We start from the raw sequence: 19,236 nt of genomic DNA on the forward strand, positions 1-19,236 counted from the left end.
CACCCAGGCAGGTTTTGCCATGTCAAAAGGCAGGCTGGGCACTCAATTAAAGTGACATTTTCATACTGTTGGTGTTCCTGTGGGCCGGGTCCAAGGTGTTTTCGGGTGCAGAGAGAAACTCGGGCGCTGTAGCTAGAGGACGATTCTGGCTGCGGGTACTTGCTTTCAACCTTCGTCCCTGCAAAAAATGTTTTCTTCTCGCCGACAGTAGCAGGAAAAGCGCTTTCTGAGGCACACAGGAGGAAAGCAGGATTTTTGTGATGGGGGTTTGTTTTTTAAATACGGCAGCTCCCTGAAAGCTGCTTAAAGGTTTGGAATGGGGGGAATGGGCCGGGCAGAGAGGGATTACTGCACGGGGGCAGGTGAGCCACATCAAATGCGTCATGTATCGAATACAAACAGCTGTGCTGAGTGATGGAGTACGAGATTATACTTTTAGTCCATTCCTTTTTTTTTTTCACAATGTATTACAGTGTCTTCTGTATCTCAGGCAAATTTACCATATTCAGCTTTAGTGATGTCTTTTCACTTCCTTAAATACACGTCAATTATTATAATCACCGGGTTAGAAACTGGCAGGTAATATTACCTTCCTTCCTCAGAAACAAACCGCATCTCTTTTCAGCCCCCTCTTAGCAAGACTTCACACTCACCACAAACACTTCTTCAGCACTCACAATCAAATTTCAACTTAAACGCACGTAAGGAAGGATCCACAATATGCAAAGCACTTCTAAGAGAAGGCCACTTCCCCAAAAAGTGTGCCCATGAACGGTCTCATTGACTTCACTGTTTTGCCGGGTCAGGGCTTGACACGGTGGTATTTTTGAACTGACGCTTAAAAGTCCTTATTCTAATTCTGCACTTCATCAGACAGTCTTCTAGCTTCAGGTAGGTTTTCTGAGAGGTTCTCATAAAATTAGAGGATTAGAGGCTGCTGGGTCTACAGTAAAGTATCGAGTACTCCCCTCAGTTTCTGCAGGAAGAAGACGTGCATGTCAATGCTTTTCTTCATAACCCACCCAGGGGAGGGAATTAACTACGTCTGGGGGTACAGGGCTTTCCCTTCTTCCCTGTATCTGCATATTTCACCATGAGACAGGTTTCTCAGCCTAAATTCAGCAAAAACTGCTTCGTTCCCACGCAAGGTTATGGTTTTGACAAACAGACATTTTGCTGAAAAGATTAATTCAACTGAACGTTTCTTGACTCCAATTCTGTGCAGCGCTAGAGCTCCTGGCCAGAGTTAACCTTTCCGGATACACCTTCTCGAGCTCTAGAGACAGCTCAGCTAATTGCTTCTCTTTTCCTCAGTGTTTTATTAAACCATTCCTTGCCCGACTAGAACTTGAGACGTTACAGCACGGAGATCTGATCTCTCCAAAAAATTTGGATCGCATCCTAAACCCTCCGGTATACAAATAATAAATGATGTCTTCTGGATTAAAGAAAGCAGTTAATAACCAGCCTTCCTTACCACAACTGTTATTATTTTTTCACCACAATTTCTAACATGAAATGCAGGCCTTAGGATCAGAAGGCAAATTAACTTTTGTTTCCTTCCTCTTTTGTCCTTTTCAAAGTCGGTGACTGTAGCTCATGATTATAAAGTTTTGCATCTCTTTGTTCTCCCTTTGGACTAGGTCAAAGAGCCACTGGCTCTCAGGAATTAGATTGCATTAACTTTTAAAACTACCGTGTATAAAGAAAAGTTCATTTGACCGCAAAGTCAAAAGACAGGAAAAGATGTGAGGTTAAAAGGCTGCGCTTAAAATAAACTTCAGGGGTTTCCTTGAACATTAAATCCTATGTCTTTTCGAAGTGAAAACTCCTATTCTAGTCAGTATTTATGTCCAAATGGATTAGAGAAATGGAGCAGTCGGGATAAGTTCTTAGACTTTTTCATCCTATATGCTTACCATCTTGGGACATTTTACTGGGATTAGGTTTTTCTACCAGGTGAATCCCAGACGATGGATACAGGATGTTTTGGCACTGGCATTTTATCTGCAAGGGTAGAGCAAAATTCCGACTGGTTCGACTGTGTTGCAAAAGTCCCAAAATAGATGGGTTTGGAAATGTTTCATTTCAGGTATATGTTGACAGAAGAGAACATGTATGAATAGTACCTAAGTGCAATATGGCAGCTGAAGAATTTCCAAAGTTTATTTTCTCTGTAATCAAAAAGACGTGCTCATTGCAAGAAATATTTACTCTTACCAAGTAACCCTGGCAACAGTCAGACGATTGAATTTCAGTGCTGGCATGCCCTTGGGAGGTCAGGGAATCCATTCTCCTGACCTAAATCACAATCAGTTATACCTAATTCATCCCAGTCATAAAAAAACCACAAGCTCCCCTGCAATCTATGGTTTAGAAAGATTTTTACTCACGCCTTTGTTGGCCTCTCATGGCTTGTCTAGACGGGGCCCAGAGAACACACTGCTTCATCCCTTAATGTACCATTTGGACATGTCCGTTTAGTTTTCTTTGCTTTAAATATTCCCAGTTGGTACAGTCTCTTTTTTCTTTTTTTTTTTTTTTTTTTTTTTTCTCATTCTCATTCTCCTTCCCTGGAAATTCCATAAGTCCATCTAATTCCTCAAAGCTGTGTTTGCGACATGAAGCCCAGGCAGTAGCAGTTGAGAGCAGTGGAAGGATCACATCATGCAAGTTACACACTTGTTTATCCAAACCTGTTTGCCATTTGCCTTTTTAACAGCATCATGGTATTGACCCATAGCAAAGTTGGGACCTTCCCTAACTCCCACGTCTTTTTCCGGAGCTGCCACAGAGCCATTCGCTTTCCAACTTCTGTTCACGAAGTTGCTTATTCCTGGCTAAATGTAGTACTTTGTATTCGCAACTACCAACTCTCCTCCAGTATTTTTCAGAATCCAAATCACTGAATGCAGTTTTAACTCTAAACATATCCTCAAAGAAATGTGCAGGTTTTCCCAGGTTGGGGTCTTTTGTAAATTTAATCAAAACTGTGGGTTGTTCCTTCCCAATGCTGATTCAAAACACAGGAGAACTGAAATCTCTCTCTTAAAAAGCGTATGATGGAACTCGGGTAAAACCCCCGCAGTGAACAAGTGTAGCAAACAAAATAAGACCTGTTGAGATTTGTGGAAAATTGTACGGTTGTACAAAATGTAATTATAGAGCTCTATCAAGACATTTTGGCATCCAAAGCCATTTTCCTTCTGCTTTTTCCACCTACAGTCACCGCCGCTTTCCTACCCCCTCCCTTCCCAGCCAGCAGCACCAGCAGCACCAAGGGCGATTCGCAGGTATAACTGCACCCTCTGGCTACCGTTTTTATGGTTGTAACTATGGACCTTACTCAGTGATTCCAAGGAACTGAAAGGCAAATTTCTTTTCAGGGGCCCAATCCAATTTGCACGGAATTAACGAAAATGTCAAACTGTCCGAGATTGTGTTATAAACACATTCATAAATAAAAACTGTTATTGCAATATAATATGCAACCTATCCATTGCTGTTTTCCAACAGCCTTCACAATAGGAGGTATAGGAGATTTTTGAAAAAGGGTCTCATTTCTTTGTGATTACACAAATGGCATAACGAATCTTGAGAACAGAGATTTTTGGTTCCCAATTCGAGACTTCATTTGGTGGTCAGTGTATGATCCGTACTGCGTTGCCTCCGTCAGAGGAAGAAATCTGACCAATGAAGACAACTATTTCACAAATATTATACTATTAATATGATGGAAATGTTCCTTCAGAATGAACGAATATTAGTTATTCACTTACAGTCACACTCTTTTTGGTCTTGAAAGACAAAAGGACAAAAATGGCAGAGTTGAAAGTCATACAGGGATACTGAAACATACCTATGATCAGGGCTTTTTCTCAGTTGCGCTTACACCATGAGGGGAAAAACATTACCTGTGTACATATACTGAATAACACTGATTTTAGATTAGGTTTTAATATATTCGGTTTTCAGGAATAGTCGATCTTTTAATTCTATTTTCAAAAATCTAAAGATCACCGTATCTTTAGTGAGGAAAATAGACATGCAAACTAGATTGTCTTTAATGGTAATCACACCTCTTTTCTTTTGTTTTCTTTTTGGTCAACCCATCCGTTTTGATGAAAGTATTTTGAGGGAGTTCTTGAAGGAAATGAAATCAGTGAATCATTGCAGCATAGCAATGGCTTGAGATGTGCAGGACCTATAGACGGGACTTTGCCTCAAATCTACAGTACAAATTTAAGGGTAAACTATGAAGAAGATGTCCCATTTGTCATAATGTGATATCCAATCATTAACAGAGGCCCTGTCCTTTTGTCTGAGATAATGTCTTCCCATGTGAACTCCATATTCCTTCATTGCTACCTGTATGTGATGACGTGAAATGTTGATAAAGGTACCTGTCTTGTTAATTTCATAATCCATTTTGATCTGTTTAAATCTGGATTAAAACATCGCATTAAAATTTTACTTTCTCCAACTTCAAAGGAACAGTGACATCAGTTCAAGCAGAAACCTGTTGCTACCAGATCAACATTTAAAACCAAGCTGTTTGTAGTGCAAAACAATTCAATAACACACTTCTTCTCAAGAATGAACAGTTAAAAAAAGATAGTGTTCAAATAACCAAAGCCAAGACTGCAAATAAGTCTTCAAGCTGTTACCACAACCCACAGGCAAAAGGCTATAGAGATATTTTCAGCCCTTATGCATATGTCTCCCCAAGAGAAATGTACAATTAAATATAGGGACAGAAAACAGCATGTTCACAGGGCCACAGAAACTGGCAGCTTTCTAATACTTTGTAGCTGAGTATTTTGTAAAACAGAATATGAAAATAAACGAACTGAAATTATTTCCTTCAGGCCTCCAAAGAATTCTAACTTTCTAAATATAAATTGTTATCTAAATTTATTTCCATTCTTCAACTACAGTAATTTTAATAGAGATGATAAAATATTTATATGTCACTGCATGCAGAATAACTTTAAAATTGCTACTTCCAAAGCCATATGTGTGAAAAGCGCACTCATAGCCAACCTTTATTAAAGTTCATTCATAACAGGATTTTAAAAGCTGTTTCAAAAATCAATAAGAAATCATTCATTTTCTTTTCTTTAGTGATGATGCACTAAAATACACAAAAGACAAAAAAAAAAAGGGCTTCCTTATTACATCTTTTTGTAAAAAATTCAACCAAAGTGCAGGACTTTTTCAGGAAGATTCACTGTCCCGCTTCTCCCCTGGGACACGCTGGGTACTGCCATGAGATGATTTCAAGAGCTGCGGACTCAGACACGTGCATTACGAGAAATATTTCCAGTCAGAAAGAGGGACTGTAGCCAAGTCAATCCATAAAAACAAAGGGGGCATCATCGACATTTTATAAAAATGCCTTCGAAAAAGCACTCAAAAGTTACTACTTAGAGTAACAGTACCTGCATCTCTCCTGCTGTGCACAAGCACCCTCAGGTACGAACCTGAGGACAAATTAATCATTTTTCTGCATTATGAACCTGCTGGAAATCTTCCAGAACCACATTCTGGATATTCCAAGGGATACTCGAGGAAAAAAAAGTGTGGCGGTACCTGGCACGTTACAATGCTCCGGAAGGTGCCCTTTCTCACACGTCCATAGCCCCAGCAGGGCGGGCTCCAACCATCCCATCTGCCCTCGTGGAGACACCGGGGAACTGGGCAGAAGGGTTAGACTCCTAGAAGGACCTTCACATCACTTCCTCGACAACAGGGAGCATTTCCAAGCAGCCTGCTCGCAGACTAAATTCAGGATGGCTGCGAGCTAAAAAAATAATAAGCAGAGAGCTGGCTTTTAGAATTGTGCTAGGGGGTGGCTCGATTCGGGTAAGCATAGACCACAGACGGTAAAGTCTTAGGGTGTGGTGCCTCATCCTGGAAACATAGAATCATACAATCACAGAATGGTTTAGGTTGGAAAGGACCTTGAAGATCATCTCGTTCCAACCCCCCTGCCATAGGCAGGGACACCTCCCACTAGACCAGGTTGCCCAAGGCCCCGTCCAGCCTGGCCTTGAACACCTCCAGGGATGGGGCCTCAACAGCCTCTCTGGGCAACCTGGGCCAGTGCCGCACCACCCTCACAGGGAAAAACTTCTTCCTCATGTTCAATCTGCACCTGCCCTCTTCCAGTTTGAAGCCATTCCCCGTTGTCCTATCGCTACATGCCCCAGTAAAAAGCCCTTCCCCAGCTCTCCTGTAGGCCCCCTTTAGGGACTGGAAGGCCGCAAGAAGATCTCTCCGGAGCGTTCTCTTCTCCAGGCTGAACAGCCCCAACTCTCTCAGCCTGTCCTCAGAGGAGAGGGGCTCCAGCCCTCGGATCATCCTTGTGGCTCTCCTCTGGACACACTCCAGCAGGTCCATGTCCTTCTTCTGTTGGGGACTCCAGAGCTGGATGTAATATTCCAGGTGGGGTCTCACGAGAGTGGAGTAGAGGGGCAGAATCTGAAAGCTGCTACGCACAGGCATTATTTTATTATCTTTCTATCATAAGCATGATTTTCTGGAGAAGCATGAAAAGATTTAAACCCTGAATTGTGCGTTTGAAAGTGTTGAAATGGCAAGTTTGATGTAAATTCTTACAGTCCACGCATTTGTAACTCCTGTTAATGGCAATACAACACTACAACTCTTCTGGAATACGACTATGAAGATGTTATTTCCCATTCTTTTCTGACAGGAGAGGAACACTATCGCAGTAATTAGATCTTTGTTTTATCACGTCATCAAATAATGATCCTACCATTTTGTATTTCTGTTATTCATTTCCATATTGAAACCAGTCAGTGATTTTTCCTCCTCCTTTTCTTTCATGTTAATTTTTCTTTATTTTTTGTTTTTATAGAAGAATTCCAATACAGATTTGAAGTACAGTGGTTTCAGTGAACTCTATTGTCTCTAAGTTTATTAAATCTACAGAATTGAAAAAGTATTGCAGTTGGGCGATAACTACAGCTCTGCTGGGTGCTCGTGCCGACTGCCACCAGTCCACTTCAAACTCAGTAATGGAGCTGCATTCTTTTGCAGATAACTTCTTCAACTAATATTGATAATAAACATCATTGGATTTTTTCAAACAAACTAATTAACAATGGTTCTTCTAGCAAGTTCTACTTTATCAAAACTTTACTCCCTTCCAAAACATTTTCAGATTTTCCAAATGTCACAGGCATTTTCAAAATGAAGAATTTGTAAGTTTTGATTTAAACGGTGTTCATTGAGAAATTACATTTGTACAAATTAAGAGGTTTAAGTAAAACAAAAATGCTTCAGAATGACTGAACTGAAACACTAATTGTTTCATTTGCTTTGGTAAATTAATTTTTTTACCCTTTTATTTTAATTTAAGTTAGGAAGAGCTTCAAAATGTCAAAAATTCTTAAAAAGGGAAAATTGACTGCTGCTGAATTTTTTTTTAATACTTCCACAAATTATTTTCCAAAATATTTATTTAAGAAATAAAATATACAGAATACTTTGTCATACTTCATAAAAGTCTAGAATCCTAAAGCAACTAGGCTAAATTAGTCATGACAAGTAGGAAATCCTAAATTTAAAATCAGTATTAAAAAATTGTGACTGTCATCAAAATCACACGACTATCTGTGACTACCTGACATAGTGAAGGAATACACTGGAATATATTCCGGAATGAAATTTGGCCCTGACTTCACAGTCTATGTATCATTTATGTGCCTGTATTTGTACTTCCTTTATTACTTAAGAATACAAAATGTATCTCCAGACAGGAGCCCCATTCTTGAAATGCATTTTATAAATATATATATATCTCTCTTTAGACCATCAACTTTTGTTTCTGTGCCATGTGATTAAAAACCACTTTCTCTCATAGCTCCCTGAGTTCACAATGTTTTTTGCCAGTTTTCTCCTGAATTGGCAGAAGAATGAGTCAGGAAACAAATCTGCCCTTTAGCTTTCATTCACTTTTTTTTTTAAACTAAGACACTTTACATACTATTCTCTTTATCTGATGCATTCACAGTGGACAGCAGAAATAAGGCATACAGATAAGATTAACTAAATATGCGATGACCAAATAGGCAGAATTCGCACCAATATAATTAATGTGAACATCATTAGTGCTTGTATGAGTACCTCTAGAGGCTGGGACCCCATTCTGTTAAGCAACGTACAGAATTAATGGTTGTTGACTAGAAGAGCAGCGTTAAGTTTGCCCAGTTGAAGACTGAGGATATTTACTGTAAATGGGGAAAATCAAACCAAATCAGAAGTTGTGTGAGTGATTACCACTAGTTTAGTAAGCTTTCTCTCTTTTTTTAAAGAGGTTACCGAATCTATAAACAAATAGGAAAATTCTGTGCTTGTTAAAGCTGCTGTGATATTTTTGTCAGACACTGATAGGGCTGAAATTTCAACCAGTTAAGATAAACTCCGGATTCAAGAAGTCGCTGAGGTAACGGTGCAGTGCTTGCTATTTAGCGGCTGGTAAGATTTCTGTAAAGAAAACAACCTTCTTGCTTTTTTCCTTCTTTTTTTTTTTTTTTTTTTTTTCTTTTTTCAACAGGATGATGACATAAGGGAAAGCCAGTTCAGTTTTACAGCATATGGAGTGGGCCCATGTCTGCAGGCAAAAGACGGAGTGACACAAAAGGGGGCAAACAACCCTGTTCAAGCTGCACCAAAAAGCCCTGATGAGATGAGAAAGGTATTTATTGACCGGGCCAAGAAGATAGACACAATATCCAGAGCTTGTTTCCCGTTAGCCTTTCTGATTTTCAATATTTTTTATTGGGTAATTTACAAAATCATCAGGCATGAGGACATTCACCAATAAGGAGATTAAGGCTTGCAGTAGGCGCAGTTCAACGGGAGGCTTTCTGTTAGAAACGCGCGTCCGAGGAGTGACCGGGAGAGTTAAAGGCATTGAGGGGGAGAAAAAAAAACCATCCTGCCTGGCCTGCAATGCCCAGTCGCGTGGAGTGGAAGAATGGCACCCAGAGAAGATACATCTGCTCTTGCAAACTTTGTGTCAAACTAAATATTAACTTTTTCATTGTAAATCACTCTTTACTGAAGCTTTACTGCCAAGTATTTATACATATTGTTACATAGTGGTATAATTGTACAGTACTCTTTGATGTTCCTTAATTATTTTTTTTTTTTTAATTCTGGTGTATTTTTAATTAAAAAAATGGATCCAGAATACCCTAGGTAAACCCCACAGTATTACAGAATAGATTAGTATTTGTAACCTTTATTTCAGTTTTACATGGTAATGACAAATTACTGATTTGAGGTTACAGTTTTAAGGACCTGTGGTTTTGCAATGAGCACATTTGACACATTTAAGTTATCGAATTTATTCAACGTACTTCATATTACCATTCTCCTGGAAGGTGTATGTTGAAATAATCTCAGACAGCACAAGGTATCTCCAGCCTAACAGTCTGCATTTCACATGGGAAATATATTAAAATTTGTAAAGTATTGATTTCTGCAAAGGATTTTTTTTTCTTTTTAATTACCTACACTTTGATAATTGAAACAAAATATTTTTAAATCCTTTTTATATTTTTGAAGGTTTGTTTTTTTTTTTTTTTCAATTGGTAAAAATCATACAGCTTTTGAGGTAAACAAACTACATCAGAATTTTGCAATGCTTCATTTTGATTCAATGCAAAGAGGTCTTGGACCAAAATTAAAAGCAAATAGTCCACTGCTTCCCTGAAACGTTTGGAGGACGAGTAGAGCTGTGTTTATGTGTATCTATCTCCTACATGTTACGTAAATGCGGGAAGTTTAATTTGTGAACATATCAAGTTTTCTGTCTCATTCTTTGAAGTATATTGATATGACTTCAGTACTGGTTAAGAAACACTTCACAACTTTGGAAAAACACACAGTTCTTCTAAAACCTGAAAAAGGATCTGGATGGTCTTTTACATTTGTTGTACTTCATATTAATAAATAGAAGAACAACTATTAAAACTCTTTGAGAGATTTTCCCTGTTTAGGATTAAATAGGTCATATTAGTTGCGTCTTTGAATTATAACACAATAGATCACATTTATAGCAGAGCTTGTAGGAAAGAGGGTTTACTTTTGCCAATCTCGTCTACTGAAAAACAAAAACATGCTAAGATATGGAAATCTGACAATTAGAATTAGTAGGTACTTTAAGTCCAGTAGCTGAGGCTGTTTCTCATTGCAAAATATTCTTATTTTGAACACGTTTTAAATTTTCAGTTTGTCGTTGCTCAGAATGTGTGTGCAAAAGCAAAATACAGCTGGAGGCAAACATCTGGTGCCCTGCCAAAGGCATGGTGCAGATGAAGTAGCAGAAGCAACGTAGCTCTGCACTGAGGATTTTAAAGTAGCAACCTTGGGTTTGGTTGGGTTTGTTGTTGATCTCCTCCAAGGACTGGTTAGAGAGATTCTAAAATAGTAGCTCAGATTTTGTTCAGCTGTGTCAGAAAAAAAGCGGTATAATCCTCCTTTATTTTAAAACAGCATTCTTTTTTTATATTTTTTGCTTCATTTATGCTCTCAAATGAGTTCAATTCACTTTAAAGAATTATTGTTTGCTGAGGCTGTGTCATGTTTTTGTTGATTTCTCTATGTGTATGTTCCAAAAATTCCTGTCCATTTATGAAGGTGCTCATCTGTGTGAAGGGGTATCATGAACTAATGGCTGACTTTTCAGCTGGGTTATATTCACCTCTCTCGAAGTTAGCATTAGCTGTATCGTATGAAGAGGGATGTAAACTTGCTTCTGCTGTCAGCAAAGTCAACGGTATTTTGTTCAAGGACTGTTTGAAGTGCTGGATGCATAATCAAGATCCATTATCTTTCAGGCTCATCTCTTTTCTTTCCTTCTAAAATACCTGGCTTGCATTCAACAAAGAATTCTTAATTGAAGGGGTGAGTGCACAAAAAAAAAAAAAAAAAAAAAAAAAAATGCTGGCCACATCAGAATAACTCCCAGTTATTCTAGTTTATAACACCTGAGCAGCTGATTCACGTTGCCCCTCTCCCCATCATTCAACAGTCTGTTGCTCTCGCCCATGTAGCGCTCCCTTGTTTTGAAAACATTAACAAACTTGAGTAAAGCAGAGCTGAACAAATTTAGCCCTAATTTCTTTTTTCACTCTTTAAAAGGTCTGTGCTCTCAAATAGAGAAACCAGAAATTTTGAAAGTGATAAAAGAGCGATCGGATTACAACACCGGCAAGCGTAGCAGGGAGTCACAAGGAATGCGCGTGGTTAAGCAAGAAGGACAAGATCCTTCATTCATCTAAGGACCTGTTACCTCAGTGAGGGGGAATAACCTTTGTGCCACATTTCTCTTTGACTAGAGTATGCTAATCTAAGGAAAAATTACAGCATATATAAAATGAAAAGCATAAATCTACATTACAGTTCTTTTCTGACCTCCCTGACGGATTGTTCCCTATATGTTGTATTTAAAACAAATCTGTAGGTTTAATGACTGGAGCTAATGCCTAGTGTTGCCTCTCAGGTTGCATAGGCCATGCACTACGGTGGGAGAGGAGGGTCTCAGACCTGACCAATGGAAAGCATATCCCTTCCTCTACGTAGTTATATTTCTCTTTCATAGGCCGTTTCATTGGGAAGTTGAGCGTACCCTACTTCTATAGTGAAAACCTATATATAAAGCTCAGTTGTCTAACAGGGCACATCGAAAATAGAATTAAATATGTTTAAAACATCATTATGAAAACTCTACAGTGTTGCTGGAACCTTTTTTTATTTAGCAATCCATCAATAACAGAAGTATTTCAAACAGAGAGGAAAAGCAAAATATGTTTCCATTATGATATTTCCACATGCACGTAACATTTGGCGTGTCGCTCTGCTGCCCTCAGGGAAGTCAAGATTTTCTATTTTGATATAATGGAACCCAGGTCTCTCATGTAATGATAGCTTTGTGGTTTTTTTTTTTTTTACTGGAACCATAACATATCCGCCAGATAATGTGTTTTTCAAAAGAAATCAGAACTTAAAATTTAAATTTCATTTAGATTATTCCTAAATGACTTAGTGTAGAGTCACATGGTAAAAAAAGAGAGAAATGTCAGTTGAGGTGACAAGAAACTTCAAGCCACAAATGCCTGCATTCCACCACTGACTGGGGGAAAGCCCAGCAGCGCCAGCAGGCACGCCGCCCTCTCCACAAAGCCGGCACCAACAGCCACTCTCATCAGCTGAGATTAGCGTGGGACACGACTCTTTCCTAACTGTATAACGAAGTAGAAGGGAATGACATTAAGAAGACGCAAGAACTGAAACCTACTCTGCAGTATTTATGCTGAAGTCCTGTGAAAGAGGCAGTGGAGAGGAAGAAAAGTAGTCATCAAGGAAATAATGGTTGAGGCAGATGGTACCTAGTGGGGCTTCTCCCGCATCTAAAAAAGAGGTCGGTCATTGGGCTGAAGTAGATAGCTGCCTCACCTCACTATCACTGAACCTGGGCTCTGCAGGGTACAGGTCATAGAATACTTTGGGTGGGAAGGGATCTTTAAAGGCCATCCAGTCCAACACCCCTGCCGTGAGCAGGGACATCTTCAAATAGACCTGGTTGCTCAGAGCCCCGTCCAACCTGACCTTGAATGTTTCCAGGGATGGGACGTCAACCACCTCTCTGGGCAACCTGGGCCAGGGTTTCAGCTCCCTCACTGTAAAAAATTTCTTCCTTATATCTAGTCTGAATCTCCCCTCTTCTAGTTTAAAGCCATCACTCCCACACAAGAAGGCTTCTTGTAAGCACAACCCCTATGTTGACAGGTTCACACAGCTTTGCCTCAAGTCGTTATTCACCATAGGTGTAGACTCTGTGTGGCTTGGGTCATGGTTTTGTGGTCTCTGTAGACCAGCCCTATACCTCAAAAAGAAAATTCTGGCACTATAAGGCCATTGCAACACAACAAAAACAGAGGGAGAAACTGTAGAATCTGGAAGAATACTCCAGTAACGGCTCCCAAAGAGCTGACAGGGTCACCATAAAGGGCAAGGAAGGAAGCACGAGGCATCCTTACTACTTTTCCGCATCCCCCAGTATCCTCTCTGTAGGTACGCTTGTTCAGGTGGAAGCAGTAGCTGCAGGGGGAAACAATTTATGTCAACTGCTGCCAAGTATGTATTCTCCTGGAAGAGTAGTTTCTACTGCGTGGATAGAGAATTGACTTCCACACCCTTCACTTTCTTAATGGAAAGAGAAGCGGAGCAGGAAGGCAGAGGACGAAAAGTATGGACTGAAGATAGCATAACCAGGACACAGGGAGAGAGAAAGCCAAGGCGGTGCCTGGAACCTCTCATATGACTGTTTCTTCTTCTGGCAGTAAAGAGAAAGATGTGGCCACATCCACATCACCCTCCATAAGGCCAAATTCTTCAGGACCATGAGAGAGAATAAGAAAGGTCCCTTAGAGGTGCAGTAGATACACTCACCCAGCACAGCACCAAACTTCTGCTTAAATTCTGAATAGCAAAATGCGTTTTATTTTTAAAACCATATTCAAATATCACCAAAATGGGCTTGCCTGGTTAGAGGGCTGGCTTTTTCCTCTGCTGATAAACCAGAGGAGGCTCAAAGAAGAAAAGGAAGGAGGGATACTAGTGTTTTGCTATTTAGAATTTAGCTATTTTAATGCCAAAATAAAACACATCCTACCTTCAAGCAGTTTTGACAGCAAGAACTATTATTTTAGCAGGTTAGCGGAGTTCAGGGAGAACATGGGATTCAATTCTTTGTTCAGCTTAATCATATATTGGTTTTCTTTGGATTCTCTTTATTAGAGTTTCTTCCAAAACCTTTTTATAGGCTGCTTTATAAAGAATCCTTTGTGATGTGTGAAAGATGATTCCGTTTACTGACTAGAAAGACCTATATTTAGGTGATTTAGATGTGCACTTTACATTTAAGGAGTAAGGTGTTGCTTCTACTTTGTACTATAACCCCTTACAGAACTGTAGGTTGATAATGTAGATAAAAATAGAATATAATAAACTGTACAAAACCTTATATTTTTAACAGTAGGGAAAGATAAAAAGTCTTCCTTAACCTTAAAAAAAAAAAAGTATTATTTTTAGCAATAATTTTATATTAGATAGAAATAAATTTATTTATACAGTTCCCAGCCCAAGCTAAGACGGTTGGTTGCAAAAGATGGATATACTTTATGCGCAACTTCTGCTCTCGTTTGAGCCAGCATAGGAATTAATCTAATCCAACAGAGCAGAATTTGGCCTTAAACCATATAACTGCTGAATGAGCTATTAATTCTTACAGTACCCCTGTGAGGTAGCAAAATAAGTTTATCCACATCTTACCATACAATCCGATGGTTATTTAGATGAGAACAATATCAGATCATGATGACTTTTTTTCCCTTTTTGAAACAACTGAGAAGAAAAATATAAATCACAAACTAAGTTACTTGTTAATAACAAAATGGGTATTCTCTTTTGGAGTGGTTATGGAAAAGGTGCCTTCAGGCAACACACCCCACCTACAGTAGTTACTGCGATGCTCTGGGTTGGGAGGGCGTGTGGAAGCAGGATAGATTGCTAGCAGCAGTGGGTTAAATGCCAGAAAAACGTTGGCTCATCCTGTATTCTTGACATTCTTGGATATTACTGCACTTCTTCACTTTCATCTCTGTGAAATATGCAAGGAACATTTCTTATGTTTGTATTTTAATGTATGACAGAGCGCTGTTAACAGATGAACTGGACTCCAGTAGCTACTGATGTTCCATGAATGTGTAATTGTGAGCTGTATAAAAGAAATTGTGCCATAAGCTTTTAACCTAAGGGTTCAACATAATATACAGTATTTTGTGTGTTAGTGATCCCAGCTTTTTAAAGGCTACAGCAAGAAAAAAGAAAAAAATACGATAGTGTATTAATAAATTGTCTGTGACTTTTACGAATATTCTCCTGTGAATTCTGTCTGATGGCAATTTCATCTCAAAGTACTTCTTTTTCAGTAAAACTCTGTAAATGTGTTGTGCATGGATTTGATTAAACTTTTTTCTATTGTATTACAGTATCATATTGCACTTAAACTGACATTCTCTGCAGACAGAAGTGTTAAAATATGTGAAATTTATGGTGTCACCCATGTCATTGTAGATATTTTGTTCAAAAATAATAAACTTAACTTTTTTTCAGAAACCATGCAATTATTTTTATGATATTTTAGGCATCGGGTTTAACGCCACAGGAGGGACTATCACCACTGTTGGAAAAAAAGAGTGAAACCCTCAGCAGCAGTTAAGGTGCATTAACATTAAATATTTCAGGAGTTAAAACTTGAGGCAGAAAGAACAGAGTGCCTTCAATTGTTATATTATTCAGATTAAGCTTCAAAATACTTTAACGGCATTAAGGAAACGTGCAAAGAGGTGTTTTCAGGGAGCATGACGGAGGGCGACAGGCACTGAGTTAGGACTTTGATCTTCCGAGGCTTCCTCTACAGTGAGCAGGCAGAAAGAGGTCTCTCCAGAGGACAGGCGGCTCAGAAGCCTGTGCTGAAAACTCAGGGAAAGTTATCCTGAGAAATGCCTGTAGAAATAAGTACAGCCACTCCGAAACAGTCCTGCTGATCTTACCATCAAAACGGCAAAGAATTACGCTCGCAGCGAAATAGCCTTCTGGAAACTTTATAGACCTGCGGGCCCTCCTAAGCACTCCTTGGCAGAAAAATGATTTTAAGCAAACTGAAGTGAGGTTAGCAAATAAGAAGTCCTTTGAGAGCAGTCTGAGTTCTGCTAATCCGATTACGGCAGTGTTAATAGGGCTACGCAGATGATGAGGGGATTAGAACATCTTTCATATGAGGAAAGGCTGAGGAACTTGGGTCTCTTCAGTCTAGAGAAAAGAAGAATGAGGGGGGATCTTATTAATGCTTTCAAATACTTAAAGGGAGGATGCCAGAGGGATGGGAGGAGTCTTTTCTCAGCGGTGCCCATTGATAGGACGAGGGGTAATGGGCACAAGCTTGAACATAGGAAGTTCCGTCTTAACATGAGGAGGAACTTCTTCACTTTGAGGGTAGTGGAGCACTGGCACAGGCTGCCCAGAGAGGTTGTGGAGTCTCCCACTCTGGAGGCATTCAAAACCCACCTGGACGCTGTCCTGTGCAAGCTGTTGTAGGTGACCCTGCTCTGGCAGGGGGGTTGGACTAGATGATCTCCAGAGGTCCCTTCCAACCCTGACTATTCTGTGATTCTGTGATTCTGTAATATGCTTATAAAGAGCATAGAGAATGGTCGTCTCAGTAACAGCCACAAGTCAACATGATACCATTTAGGCTAGAAATCCAAAGCAGCCTCAACGTAGATGCTTTGCGCTCCCAGCCCCATATAACAAAAAGCAACAGCAGTTCATTCCTTTCAACCTGCTTTTCAAGTCGATCGGATACAAATACAAGAGCTTTGCCACACGTGCAAATGAAGGGTTTCCATATACTTATGTCCTGGTTTGAGCGACACAGGACTAATTTCTAATGCTTGGGGAAAATACACTTTTAGAAGACTGTAGTGTCTGAATTTGTAAAAATATTTACTTTATAGCCAGCTATGGTATGTGAGTTTCAAGGTCTTAATGTTTTCAAGCTCTCCAGGTGTTGGGATGAGGAGGAGCAAGACCCAGGCAATTGACCCATGCTGGCCAACGGGATTATTTCATACCATGAACATCACATTCAATATAAATCAGAAAGTTTGCTGAGAAGTCCTCTCTCTCCCTCCTGCCCCAATGCCGGAGCCCTGAGCCCTTCCCTTCCTCCCGAAGCCATAGCAGTCACACTGTCCCACATTTGCTGTCCACAACTGATGGTGAACAGCTACAGATAGAATGGGCTGAATATAATCCTTGTATATTTTATATTGGTATCAGGATCAATACTAGTTCTTTATTGTTATTAACATTAATTATCTAGTTTTATTCTACTAAATCTGCTTCTAGCCCTTGTGTTTCATTGTTTTTTTCCCAATTCCCCTTCCTGGGTGGGGAGGGGTCATCGGGTGATAGAATGATTGTCTAAACAACAATAAATTGTTGTGGGTTTCTCAAACCATAAGAACTAATAATTCAGTTCAGCAACATATAGCTTGGAGCTCTATGACATTGAAATTTCTCAAAAGAACAGCCAAATGTAACACCGGTGGCGTCAGAGCAGAGACCCTGAGCATGTCCTCCTAGAGCCCACAGCACTGCGTGGTCAGCCCCTGCGATATATCATGCTCTTGCTCCAGTAGATGTGTTCCATCTTGTCTTCCTGAGCCCAAAGCCCAACGGGTATCTCCAGCCTCGTTCAGGTCTCTTCACAAGCCATGATGTTATGAAATTGCCGCGGCAGCAAATGCTTTCATGCTGAGGTGCACAGTTCCCAGAGCATGAAAACTGCAAATACACCGTACCAGGTGTGCAACAAGAAATTAAACAAGAAAGTAACAGCCAGGTAACATGAGCCGAGAGTCGTAGAAAAAAAAGTAACAGATCTTAAAGAGATCAATATGTGATTGAACTGCATAATCTGTGCAGCCCTTTCAACGCAGAATTCTGGAAAAACAGATATCAAATGTCCTCTTGTTCACATTTGCATATATAGCTACCTAACTATATTACAAATGAAATAAAAATTTAATTCCATGTGGTCCATGCAATTGATTTTATTTCTAGTGGCCCACCCCCTATACACTAGCAGGATCTGAGAGCGCTTTTTTCTGAATAAGACACTGGCCTGTGAATTTAAAAACCTGGATGACAACCCACCAAAGTCACAAAACTAAAGTTACAGGGAAAATTTCATTTTGGAAATAAATGAAACTTTCTCAAAATTTTAATAATATACTTCCAAATCCTGTATAAACAAAAATATATACTATATATAATATTTTGTCATTGACAAAAATTAGATATTTCAACCTTTACTTCACAGACACATAAAATCACAGAATGGTTGAGGTTGCAAGGAACCTCTGGAGGTCATCTTGTCCAAACCTCCTGCTCAAGCAGAGCCAACCCAGTTGGTTGCCCAGGACCATGTTCTTTCAAATATATGTTCAAGGATGGACCTCCAAAGTCTCTGTGGTCAACCTGTGCCAGTGCTCAGTCACCCTCAGAGTGTTTCCTGATATTCAGAGGGAACCTCCTGTGGTTTGGTTTATGCCCATTGCCTCTTGTCCTGTCACTGGTCACCACTGAAAAGAGCCTGGCTCCAGCTTCTTTACACCCTCCATCCAATTTCTGACAAAAATTGATGAGGTCCCCCCAGAGCTGGACACAGGACTCCAGGTGTGGCCCTAGCGGTGCTGAGCAGAGGGGCAGGATCACCTCCTTCCACCTGCTGGCAACACTCTTCATGCAGCCCAGAATACCATTAGCCCTCTTTGCCATGAGGGCACATTGCTGGCCCACGTTCAGCCTGGCACACACAGGACCCTCAGGTCCTTTCCCGCCCCTGCTTTCCAGGTGGCCGTCCCCCAGCATATACTGGTGCACAGGTCAGTGCTCCCCAGGTGCAGCACTTTGCACTTTCCCTCACAACACTGAAAAAAACCTTTTCTTGTCATGTTAACCTCTATTTAAGCAATCTGCATTTAAAACCTCCACTGAAGTAACAAGCTCAGCCTGGAACCCACTTAGGTCATGCTTCAATTTCATAGAAACATAGAATGATAGAGTGGTTTAGGCTGGAAGGGACCTCGAAGATCATCAGGTTCCCACCCCCCTGCCATAGTCAGGGCCACCTCCCCCCAGCCCAGGTTGCCCCAAGCCCCGTCCAACCTGGCCTTGAACACCTCCAGGGATGGGGCCTCAACCATTTCTCTGGGCAACCTGTCCCAGTGCCTTACCGCACTTAAAGTGAAAAATGTCTTCCTAATGTTTAATCTAAATCTCCCCTCTTTCAGTCTGAAGCCATTCCCCCTCGTCCTATCACTACATGCCCCAGTAAAAAGTCCCTCCCCAGCTCTCCTGTAGGCCCCCCTCTCTTAACAACCCAAATAACGCACCTGACCTGCATTGAAAACCAGTGCATTTGTTTAGATACGTTTAGTTACTCTCATTAGGCGTGTTCAGCAGGTACCGAAGACACTCAAACAATTGTTTTTTTAAAAACATGTTATTGCAGCTTGTTGGCCGTGGCATGAAGTAGGAGTAAACCTCATGTAGGTATATTAGATCAGA

The 19,236-nt window shown here is 40.2% G+C and overlaps 1 protein-coding gene across 1 annotated transcript in view; it reads left to right on the top strand.

Annotated features, from left to right (window-relative positions):
- The window catches only part of GLRA3 (glycine receptor alpha 3), a gene marked incomplete at both ends in the record, with an annotated part of 92,922 nt that extends 84,068 nt beyond the window's left edge, over positions 1 to 8,854 (top strand). Inside the window, one exon of the mRNA XM_082482493.1 lies at positions 8,585 to 8,854. Within this exon, the coding sequence (XP_082338619.1) occupies positions 8,585 to 8,854 (270 nt within the window). The remainder of the gene's footprint in view (positions 1 to 8,584) is intronic.
- Positions 8,855 to 19,236: the final 10,382 nt, after the last annotated feature.

This window comes from Vanellus vanellus (assembly GCF_965231255.1).
Source record: "Vanellus vanellus genome assembly, chromosome: 4".
Classification (NCBI taxonomy): domain Eukaryota; kingdom Metazoa; phylum Chordata; class Aves; order Charadriiformes; family Charadriidae; genus Vanellus; species Vanellus vanellus.